We start from the raw sequence: 11,700 nt of genomic DNA, 5'->3' as shown, positions 1-11,700 counted from the left end.
AGATGTAAATGTCAGGGAATAAATGTTGAAATATTCATTCTGATATTCATCTTTAGTCCCTCTCAAACCCAAACATCTTCAGTGTGGAGCAAGAACCAAAGATCTGGCTTAGCCATTCCAATATTTATATAGTTTTGTGTACTGAGTGTTATAACTGGTCATCAGTAAAAAAAATTAAAAAAAAAAGTGTTGTGTGTAGCCTGCACAAATCAGTGGCTCTACATTAATTTGTGAGGGTTAAAGACTAAGACATTAAAACAGTACATTAAAACAGTGAAGGTCGAAATACTGACATTAACAAAAATGTACTTTCCATAATCAGCTACTTCTTTGTTGTAGTGCAATGCTTTTAGGATTTGCTGGTCAGGGTTTGTCTTCCAAGTCGGTGTGCTGGCTGCTTTAGGATGTGCCAATTGGTGTGCCACCCAACACCCGGCAGGCAGGTGATGTAAAGGTAAAAAGGTAAAGGTGCACGTATTTGTCACTGTACACTGTACAGCGAAATGTGTCCTCCGCATTTAACCCATCTGGTAGTGAACACACACTCACACGCACACATGTGTTAGGGGCAGTGAGTACACACACACACACACCCAGAGCGGTGGGCAGCCAACTCCAGCGCCCGGGGAGCAGAGAGGGTAAAGGGCCTTGCTCAAGGGCCCAACAGTGGCAGCTTGCCGAGCCCGGGAATCGAACCCACAACCCTGTTATCGATATCCCGGCGCTCTAACCGCTGAGCCACCACTGCCCCTCGTGCCAGTCGGCTTGCTGGCTACTTTAATATGTGCCAGTTGCTGTCCCTGCCGATACTTAGCCATGTGATGTGCTGTAAGATGTGCCGGCTGCTTTAGGATGTGTCCGTTGGTGTTGCCAGTTGGTGTGCTGGCTGACACTCAGCAGCCAGGTGATGTGCCGGTTGGTGTACCAGCTGCAGTAAAAAATGTGCCGGTTGCTGCTTTAGGATGTGTCTGTAAGTGTATGTGTCTGGCAGTCGGCGAGCTGGCTGTTGGAGGATGTGCCGGTTGGTGTGTCAGCCAGCAATACCAGAGCCAGGTCAGGTACAACCCAGAATCCTGGAATGCAAACCAATCCAACTATTTTGATGGCATGAATGTGTCCATATAAAAAAAAGAATACAATGAAATCTTTATATTTTTTATGAAGCTCTATTTTATTTGATTTGCTTGTTTTGTTCTTTTTTTTTTTTTTTTTTGCTCTATTAGGAGACCCATTATTAAGGGATTGTGTGTAGGCTAGTTGGTGGCCCTGCCTTTTCCTAAGGGTTAAATTAAGGCCATGTCTCGGACCTGTTATGTAATACAGCTATGTACTTACTGTTTCACATCCCAGTTACTTCAGTCCGTCGCCAAACGACGCCGCTGTGCGGTTGAACACAATGTTCCCAGACTGCCACACATTCGCGGCGCTGTCACGTTTTTCAGCTTAACGTCTGCAGCGCTGGCCAATAGCAAAGCGCGAGCGGCCACAGTGGGCGGAGACAGCCAATCACAGACATTGACGTATTTTCTTCTTTGGACAAGCCAGCCCCGCCCATTTCTACCAAATAAGGAGTGCCGTAAAACAAAGAGGGCGAAAACACCTGCCTAAATATAACCATTGCAATGTGATTGTAAAGAAAGTCATGTCATAAATGTTATAATACCTGAATGTGCGTCCCTGTGTCCCGCCTGTGGTTCTGATATCGGAGACGGGTTCTCCTCAAATCCAATGTTTCCCCTCGGCATGTGGGTAGCTGTGTGTGTGGTGTGGGGTGGTGGAGGGGTGTAGCTGAACTACGCTACTCTCTGGTCTCGTGTACAGTATCGTGTACTTTTCGCCCAGGTTTACGTGACCGACGAGTGACAGTCTGACTGACGGAAACCCTCGAAAGTAAGGTAGGGCTGCAGAGATTTCTCCTATTCTCCTTTCCTAAACACGGCCACGCCAACAAAGTCCTCGTTTTTGGGGGTGTTGTGTTCAGTGTAAGCAACACACCAGCCAGCTAGGCTAACGTTAGCCCCCCCGCTGAACGTCTGAAACCCAGACAGTCGGGTGTAACCAACGCTAGCAAGTGCCCTGCTAGCTAACTAGCTAGCGTATCCACGTCAATAAGGTCGCTGCTGTTAGCTAACCAGCTAGTCTACACTTACATCCAGCTGTCCTCCACATTATAACATCTGTATGTGTCGAAGACAGTGTCCAGACTCTTACTGGGCTGTGAGCTGAGGCTAAAACGTAGGTTACGTTGAAGTTGGTGACTGAAAGCGTAGCTGGTTGCCGGACTAGCCAGCGAGCTAGCCACTAACGTTAGCAGCGTTAATCCCGTCCGAGCGAAGCTGAAGTGAGCAGGAATGAGAGAGACGTGCGTAAGTAATAGACCACAGTATACATGTTTATCTCAGTGTGAAATCCGTAAAGCGTCCCGAGGAGATGGCTAACTGCAATGCATGGCTAATTATAACCTGTTTATTCCGACCAGGGTGGCGTTTTTGGGCTTGCACTCGAAGTAAGTTAGTAAGTTAGCTAGCTAGCCTCTGCATATATTTAGGGCGTCGGATTTCTGCAGATGTAGCTAGCAGTCAGTTGGTTTTCTGTATGGGCCTTAACCACACCTCATTGTAGCGTTGGAAAGAGTTCAGATCTCAAATATAAAACACTGGACATGATGTCTTGTTGATGCTGTTGTTTATTAATCAAAAGACTGTGGTCTTTCTCCTTGTATCCTTGCCCATCTAAAGTGTCTGTGCTGAACCTTGGCACTGTAAGAGGACACGTCCAGAATCTGCTCATACTTCCATTTGCACACCCATATACACACAATACACATATGCCACTAACCTAGAAAGCCATCTGTCAATATTGACTGAAAACTCTCATGGTGCTGCAGGGTGTCACATTTATGTGCATCAGTAAAGGTACCTGAATAGGTAGCTGGCTGCCAGAGCCAAGCCACTGCGTTTTGCATTGCCTTCTACCATTGTTTAAATCCTGAACTGGGTTCCTAAAGTGATTATAGCATTAGGACTGCTGTAGGACCACTTGGTTTTAAAACTACAATTTAGCCTAAAAATGTCTGTCGTGATTCTTGACAGCATGCTTTCAAAAAAGAATCAACTAAAAAAAAATCGGACACTTCATACTGGCTAGATGGGCATTTTTATTGTAACTGAACTGTAAATGTATTATTATAACTGAACAATTGTTTTCCTGTTCTCTAGACAGCTCAAATTCACTGTACTGTGTTCGTCATTGTGGCAGGGGGCAACGGGTGGAGTCAGGATGAGCAGAAAGATGAAAGATGATGGTGCTGTGAGAACTCTGTGCAAATCCAAAACCAAGAGACTGGAGAAGTCAAAACCAGACTCTGAAAGGGATTCAGGTTTCTCAGGTCTGTATTTATATAATTAAAAAAAAGCTGAAGTTCTTGGTATCAAACAATGACTAGTTTTTGTTACTTGTTTATCTCTCTTCTCTCTGTTTTTTGTAGATGCTAGTTCTGAGCATCTGAGTGCACTTGACCATACAGATGCAGACAATGCAGCTCGAACAGGGATGCCAGCAGTGGGGGGCTCTAGGTCTCAGCCTTCTCAGCTGGCTGTTGTGGGTGGATCTTTCCAGAACTTGTCACCCATGATCATCATGAACAATGTCCTTCTCAAACAGGTAAATTAAAACGTCTTTAGGTAAACTATATGTAACTTTATATTAATATTTATATTAACATTCATATATTTTCATAGTATCCCTGTTTCAATAAGGCCATGAGCAGTGAACATTTCTTATACATGGCAGTGGAAATAAACAAAATATTACCTTAGTATGCATTTCATGTATTTGTTACTGGTTCATGATATTTACAGGCGTTATTAAAACGCATATTATAAGTGTAAGCAAGTACTGCACTTTGAAATTAGTTTATTGTGGGGTGTTTATGGCTGTACAGAAAAAGTTATTGCATTATTGTTCTCTGCAGTAATTATCTCAAAAGAAATCGCATTGCCCTTGTGTGTTTGTTACCAGATAACAAGGTGCAGTCCTAATGTGTGTCAGCTAAACTACCTTAGTTTTTAGTTTTCAGCATTAGTCTACTGCAATAGCACACCAGCAGTTACAGCTACAATATAATGCTGGCCGAATCCAGATTTATCCAACAGCCTATAATTGACTTTCCCCCTCTTTTAAGCAGCCTGGTGATAACCCCACTCCTATGAAGCCTTGGGGATTCAGTCCAGCTGTTGAGGTTGTTCAGCAACCTCAAGTAGTCTTCCTCCAACCAATGGTCTCCCAGAGAGCTGCTACAGTGCCAAAAGGACCTGCCAGTAAGCGCCGTAGACACAAGAAGTTCCTCCCCATTCTGAAATCCTATCCCAAAATTGCTCCTCATCCTGGGGACAGCCCACATAGTAACTGCACCAGTAGCAGCAGCAGCTCCAGCACCACTGCTTCGGTGAAGAGTTGCAGTTCATCTTCCACTTCCTGGGATCAGCCGCATGAAGACAAGCAGCAGCAAGGTTTACAAAGTAGTGCCTCTTCGAGCTCCTCCTCAACATCAAACCATCTTCCACCAACCAGGCATCTTAATGCATCGCCTCAACCCGAAGCGACACCCACTGATTCCAACACTGGCAGTTGCCCTGGCGTTGAAAGACCAGCTAATGGAAGGCTGGAGCTCACTGCAGCACTCACAGACATGCATACCAAGGCATTACAGTCTCAACCACAAGCAATCGCTAAGGATGGCATCTGCGAAAGCAGTGACTCTGACAGCAGCAGCAACAAGAGGAAACGTTTCTGCAACACATACAACATTCTCAGTAAATCAGGCTTGCTGGACATTACACTGCGCACTAAAGAGTTAATTCGACAGAATCGGCGAACGCAGGCTGAACTGGATCAGCTACGCGAGCACACAAACCTCTTCATGGAAGTCCTACAGACTGGAGATTTGCATGTCTGGAGTAAACTACAGCTGAGCATGCAGGGGGACTCGGTGAAAGAGAAAACTGTGAACAATGCTCCGGAGATACAAAATGATCCATTACAGTAGGATAATTGAAGCAGAGACTCTTATTTTTTAAGCAGATATTCATATTGCCTTTCTTACCAGCTTCTGATCTTTTTTTTTTATTACAGTAAATCTAATATATTCACAAGGCCTGCCAACACCTGCCATCTTAAAGAAACAGACTGTTTTAAGAACCTGGTAGAAAGTTTTAGTAAGCGTGAGCAATATGACATTTATTTGAAACTTTCAACAAAACAGCTTAAAAAAGGAGAGCAATTTTATTTCACTTGTAATCAAATGCTGTCTTGTTGAACCACAGCAGTGGCTGCAACTTTTCTTGAATATTTCAAAAACCACTAATATTAGAGATATCTGAAAGTAATTTCTACACTACAGTGAGTTCACAGAATATTCATAAGGGCTTATTTGTCTTCTGTTTTTGCCTCAGTGATGGCACGATTCACAGGTATACGATTCAACATAATATGAATGTAGCATTTAGCCATTTTAAAACATAGGAGAGAATTCCTTCATATGTCAGCAGGCAAAACAGGTTCCCTCTGGAGAGACATATAATGGAGCAATTACCTGTTTGATTTTGTCAATTTTCAGCACTGATCTGGTTGTGAAGTAAGTCATAATGTCTTTATTATAGGCTGGGATTTTTGTCACTGTTATGTTCACTGCTGAAACTTTTACATACATAACCAGCTCTTTAGTCCCCCTCAATATAAATTTAAGAGGAAAAGTTAAGAGGAATTTATATGTTGGAGTGGTGCAACATTAATTAGATTCACATATTGTGTTTTTTATATCAGCCAAGCCAAAGATGGTGACACATTACAGCTATATTTCTGTTTTAATGGAACAGTCTGGACAGATTCGTTTTTTGATGTTTGTTTAACTTTCAGGTACCTGAAAAGGGTAGGTAAGACAGGTTTTTGGTTTTCTACAACAATTAACACTTGTACTGCATGTTAGTGGCCTACATTACAGTATCGGTTTTCATTGACTAAAATTATTAAATTAGACCTATAGGACTTAAGATCATATAACTAAAACATAAAGGGAAACCCAGTATTACATTTAATTATGTTTCACATGTAGCTCTTGTCTCCCCAGTCACCAGTAGATTTGTATGAATGCCAGTATGTGTCTCTTTTAATGTCCATAATTGTGCCTTAAGTGACTGGCCACTGATTATGACTTATTTTGTATATATTAAAAAAAGGTAAATTTGATAAGAGTTTAACATTAAACTTCTACTGCGTGACTGAAACGGTTTAAATTTAGTTATGCAGAAAATAAGTAAGTACGCAACAATTATATTTGAGTAGAAATATAGTCAAATCTCTCAATTTTCACTAACACAAGAATCTGTTTAATAGAAAACCATTAGACACAGTTCTTTAGTTGTTTTCTTGTGGTTAAAGACGATTTGACAGACTCCAACACTTATTAAGATCTTATATAATCTAAACTGTCTGAGACTAAAACTGGTTTAATTGTTTTGCCTACACTTGCCTTTACTTTATACTACTTAAGGACAGGGGAAAATATTACAACTTTGGATACAAATATGGTTCCCCAAAGCAGTCCTATTGTTGTGCAGCCTGGCCCTGTATCTAAATGATACCTATTTACAGACCACCCTAAATAAAATTTGGCAGGAAGAAAAAAAGACAAGTAACTTTAGCATTATGGCAACTCATGCTCATATATTGTTTCATTTAACAGAAAAATCATTTGACAATCATTAGACAAAGTAGCTGTCCTTACATTATTAGATCAATAGACCAATATTAATGCTCCAACATTACTTGCACTTGTAACTCTTTTACATTAATGTATGCAAAAGATTAAAAATGTTTTACCTACTAGTTTTTATGGTTTTGTTTTTTGCTTTTTTTATTTTTTACAGTGACTGTATGTAGATTTATAGTAGATTTATAGTCATTTTCAACTCAACACAATTGGCAGACTTATGATTTTAAATGTTCTAAATGATTTGTTTTGGTTGTCTTCATTGTAAATACTCAGTGGAAAAATTCTGATGCCATCCTCTCAAACATTTGGCCAATTGGAGGTCAGCACATGTGGAACATCTATATGTACAGCAGTTGGTGTAAATCACAGTGCAGGGAGCAGGTGTTGGCGGTAATGTGTTTAGTAATGCAGGTCTGCTTCTTTTCAGCTTTAATCTGCCTAGCTGTTTAATGCTCAAATGCGGTTAGAATGCTCCATCTGGTGGCAAATTACAACTTTACAGAGTTTCAGTTTGTTTAAACCACATCTAATAGTATAGTTATTCCTGACAAAAGGGAACATTAGGAACTACTGAGGCCTAACTACAGTCATCTCAGTCTTTACTAATGCTTCATTGGATTCCATACATACAGCAGGTCTATTATTGTAGGCAAAAACACATGAAATGGTAATCTTTTAGGCTTTTTTGGCAGCTAAATGTTAACCACTTGTTTTGTAACTGTGTGTTTAAAATAAAATAGTTCTCAAGCTCCAGTTTTAAACGTTTTAGTAGAGTAAATTCTTCCAAAGTAAAGGTAGCAGCATTGCATTGCCTTCAGAAATGGAGTCCATGTAACTAAACGTGTCTGTGTCACTGTAATGTAAAAGTAAGAAAAGGTGAATGCATTTTGATGATTCACAGCTCTCTTCTACAGAACCATGTGGGTGCCGTGTTGTTTTGAGTCTTCTGATGCTTTGTTGCTCATTCTCTCAGGCAGGTGCTCTCTTATTCAGTACTTTGAATAATCCCCTCTTTAGACAGTTGATTTGCCTTCCTTATCAGGGAGCTTAAATTACCATTTTTTCATTTTGTTGTTTTTTAAAGTCCATCAGCTTCAGAAAGGATCTGGCAAATAAGTGTCTCTTAACTTTTTATCTTTGTGAATGTGTTTTGTAGTTCTGCTGCTACCTTTGTTGCCGTGTGCTCAGGAGGTGTTAGAACCTTATCTAAGTATAAGAAAAGCATGGCTTGATCAGTTAAATCGCAGCGACAGTGCATATTAGAGCTGATCAGCTTTTATTACAGGTAGTGACGCATTGAAATCGTTGCTTGACTTTAAGCGCTTGACTTAAACAAATTCAACACCTTTCTTTTTAACTCCAAAAGGCCTCTTCTTTGAGATATACATCTCATCTCATACATCTGTACAAATGTCCTGGCTTATAACTTTGGAAATATGCAATCTTTTTATTATTGTCATTGCTGTTCTTAAAAACATTTGGATTATTACATTGCATACTATATAGGCAGCTGCATTCATTATTTACAATATTTCTTTACTGTCCTGCTATTGAAATTATTGTGACCATTGTATATGACAGATGTTAATGGTGTGTATTTTTTTTATACATATTTATGAAACTGTAGTTTTGAATCTTCCATCATAGTATATGTGAAAATACACCCCCAAATGATGTTTAGGATTTTAGTAGTAGGATTAGACCTCCTTAAAATCATAACTCATATTCTGTCTTTCTTGTTTGACATGACTGATCTGTGTCTGAGTCTTTTCGCTGTTTACTTGGCTTTTTTTTTATATAAGATTAAAGGCATATTCAGTAAACTAATTTATGGAAAACCTTGATGTCTCTTGTCATTTAAATAGTTACAATCAAAAAGTGAAATCTAGCATTATAATGGCTTTGGGGTTCTGCTGATCGTTGGTTGTTGAGCTTATTAGCATTTTAGCTGACTCTGCACTTTGTACTGTTTTTACATGTGAAATTTCATGAACATAATTTAAAAAAACAGTTGATTTAAAAAAGAATTCCCCTCATTTTCCCTTTCAAGTTCTTTGTCTAGGCCGCTGATTGTATGCTGCATTAGACTTTTTAACTTCTAAATTGCACACGCAGCCAACACAGTTTTCTAAATTATACACATCTTTACACGTTAAATGCATTTTAAATATTTTCTTTTTTTATATTAAACATTTTAAAATATGTCTAAAATATACATATTTAAGCGGTTTTATTCACTTATTCACATTTAGAGCAGCAACATTAACAAAAGTTAGGGTAAGCAAACCTTTGCGTAAGACTGTACTACAAAATTTAATGGCGATGATAATCCAGCACCAGGACTGAGAACCGCAGCTCTGTTTAGTGTATATTTTTTAAGATGTCATCGGGGCATGCCTATTTTTCCAGCATCTTGCTTTTGAATAGCTTGTCTGCCTTGCAATCCAACAATTCTTCATATCTGTTACCTGTACTGGTAAGACGTTTTGGGTAATTTGTGATCTAGTTGGACTGAATTCCTTTTCAGGGCACTGCATATGGAATGCACTCTTTGATGCCTATATTGCCTTCCAAATTATTATGCAAATGATATTTTTCTCTGATTTTTTCTAAATGGTCGATGCAAATGATAGTCAGTAAATGTTCACGTCATCAGCGGTTAGAGTATAAATCGAATTATTAGTTTTTTTTTTTTTCAAAAAATTTAAAACTTAAATTATGATAAATATGATTTGTATGTTTTTTTGAATTTGCAGCATTAAGAGGTCCCATTCACTGAAATCAAAAGCTAATTCAATCAAAAACATCTTAACAGGACAAGTTACATGTCAACATAGGACCCCTTCTTTGATATCACCTTCACAATTCTTGCATCCATTGAACTTGAGAACTGTTGGACAGTTTCTGCTTGAATTTCTTGAATTTCTTTCTGTAGGATGTTAGAACAGCCTCCCAGAGCTGCTGTTCTGATGCTGTTTTGAACAAAGATTCTCAATAGGGTTGAGGTCAGGGGATGGTGGTGGCCACACCATGGGTTTCCCTTCTATTATGCCCATAGCAGCCAGTGACACAGAGGTATTCTTTGCAGCATGAGATGGTGCATTGTCATGCATGGAGATGATTTTGCTACAGAAGGCACAGTTCTTCTTTTTGTACCCTGCACAAAAGGGTCACCTTTAGGGACCCTAAAGGGGCCCACCAGCTCTCTGCCTATGATTCCGGCCCAAAACACGACTCCGCCACCTCCTTGCTGACATCAAAGCCTTGTTGGTACATGGTGGCCATCCACCAAACATCCATCTGGACCATCCAGGGCTGCATGGCACTCATCAGTCAACAAGACCATTTGAAAATTAGTCTCTAATGTATGTCTGGGCCCACTGCAACCGTTTCTGCTTTAGGGCACTGGTTAGGGGTGGCCAAATAATAGGTTTATGCACAACTGCCAGTCTCTGGATGATCCTGCACCTTGAGGATCGTAGGACTTTAGAGGACCCAGCAGCTTCAAATAACTATTTGCTGCTTTGTAATGGCATTTTAGCAGCTGCTCTCTTAATCCAGTGAATTTGTCTGGCAGAAGCCTTCCTCATTATGCTTTTATCCGCACCTATCTAACCCGTCTGTGCACTTACTCATACAAAAATCTCTTTACAGGACTATGATCACACTTACGTTTTAATGAAAAATCTAATGTTTTCATACTTTGTCCAAGGCATTGCACTATTTGACACTTTTTGGCAGCAGTAAGATCTTTATTCTTCCCCATATTGCTTGAAAGCTGTAGCCTGATTAATCATGTGGAGCTTCTTAAGGAGTTTTCCTTTAATTGGGCTCACCTGGCAAACTAATTATCACAGGTGTCTGAGATTGCCTTTAGTGATCCAAAGAGCCCTGCGACACAATACCATCCATGAGTTTAACTGAAAAACAAAAAGTTAAATCTTAATGACACATTGGATTGACACCAATCTAATTAGCATAATAATTTGGAATGTGGTGTAGCATCCTAACAAGTTTCCAGGCCTTTCTGAAAACAGCCTCACAACATCACAGATCCAGCACCATGCTTCACACTGGGGATTAGAATCTTTCCATAGCTTTAAATCTTTTATACCAAACCCACCCGCTGACAAAATGTCAGAAATGTCATCAAACAACTCTTCCGGATAGTGGCATGATATGTTGGCATGGAGGTGGTTCTCAAATAAAGCAATATAACATGAGAGGGAGTGTGTTATCACTGTTCTTTCACGCTAACACTCGACCTTGGGTGTTCTATTGCTTTTAAACAACAATTCTGAAAATAAACAAAGTAAAAAAGAAATAAATTGAGTCGTGAACAAACCATTTAATATGTTTTAATGTTTGAATTTCCTTATGCCAAATTATAGTTCCTTAACAAGCAACTTGCTGCTAGCTAGTGCTACATCACAGAACTCCTCTCACTGCAGAACAGCCTGCAGTTCCATCTCCAGCTCCTTACATAGACTAACTCATTAAGCTCACTATTGTTTTCTCCTCTTTGTTTGTTGTTATGGTGTTTTCTTGTCTTGGTTGTCTCATTTTGGCTCATTTGTGTTTCCTTTTCCTCAGGGCATTTACATTGCAGTACCATTAGAACGGTTCTCAACCAATCAGCTTGCGTGGCCGGAACTAACCGTTATATAAAGTAGTAGATCAAGGTGTATATCTAGTATTGCCATTGGATAATATATGAAGGTCAACAATCATCTGACTCATTTCACTGGTGTACTTTCTGACTTTCCTGCATCAATGTGTTGGTGTTTGGCCTACAAATCAGTCCTGTATTTTTACCGCAGTGAAACAGGAAGCTGTTAATGATCACTCAATGATCAGTTGATGATTGCTGAGGTTTGTGGCCTACTGAAAGCACCTTAATCAAGATTAAGCTTCAATGGTTGAATAAC

At 39.8% G+C, this 11,700-nt stretch overlaps 1 protein-coding gene and 1 long non-coding RNA gene across 5 annotated transcripts; one reads left to right on the top strand and one right to left on the bottom strand.

Moving 5' to 3' along the window:
* Window positions 1-751: 751 nt before the first annotated feature.
* On the bottom strand, window positions 752-2,272 carry LOC140559897 (uncharacterized). Its single transcript, XR_011979925.1, has 3 exons — window positions 1,664-2,272; window positions 1,336-1,557; window positions 752-1,073 (listed from the first exon to the last, which is right to left on the bottom strand). It is a non-coding gene; the product is annotated as an uncharacterized lncRNA (long non-coding RNA).
* Window positions 1,745-6,882, top strand: cipcb (CLOCK-interacting pacemaker b). 4 transcript variants are annotated; one of them, XM_072683597.1, is made up of 4 exons: window positions 1,745-1,890; window positions 3,259-3,388; window positions 3,488-3,663; window positions 4,184-6,882. In XM_072683597.1, the coding sequence occupies exons 2-4, from the start codon at window positions 3,280-3,282 to the stop codon at window positions 5,045-5,047; spliced, it is 1,149 nt and encodes a 382-aa protein (XP_072539698.1). In that variant the 5' UTR covers window positions 1,745-1,890; window positions 3,259-3,279; the 3' UTR covers window positions 5,048-6,882. The 4 variants fall into 4 exon arrangements, with proteins under 4 accessions (XP_072539698.1, XP_072539688.1, XP_072539670.1 ...); XM_072683587.1 differs by having other exon boundaries at window positions 1,746-1,895; XM_072683569.1 differs by lacking the exon at window positions 1,745-1,890 and adding an exon at window positions 2,225-2,366.
* The last annotated feature ends 4,818 nt before the right edge of the window (window positions 6,883-11,700 follow it).

This window comes from Salminus brasiliensis, chromosome 1, assembly GCF_030463535.1.
Source record: "Salminus brasiliensis chromosome 1, fSalBra1.hap2, whole genome shotgun sequence".
NCBI lineage: Eukaryota > Metazoa > Chordata > Actinopteri > Characiformes > Bryconidae > Salminus > Salminus brasiliensis.
The sequence above is the reverse complement of the archived record's forward strand: the minus strand, read 5'-3'. Positions and strand labels throughout refer to the sequence as shown.

What these genes read in the sequence shown, in the direction of transcription:
- cipcb (XM_072683569.1), top strand. An exon ending in AAGGGATTCAGGTTTCTCAG is followed by an intron (nt 3,389 to 3,487) that starts GTCTGTATTTAT and finishes TGTTTTTTGTAG; the next exon opens with ATGCTAGTTCTGAGCATCTG. An exon ending in ACAATGTCCTTCTCAAACAG is followed by an intron (nt 3,664 to 4,183) that starts GTAAATTAAAAC and finishes CCCTCTTTTAAG; the next exon opens with CAGCCTGGTGATAACCCCAC.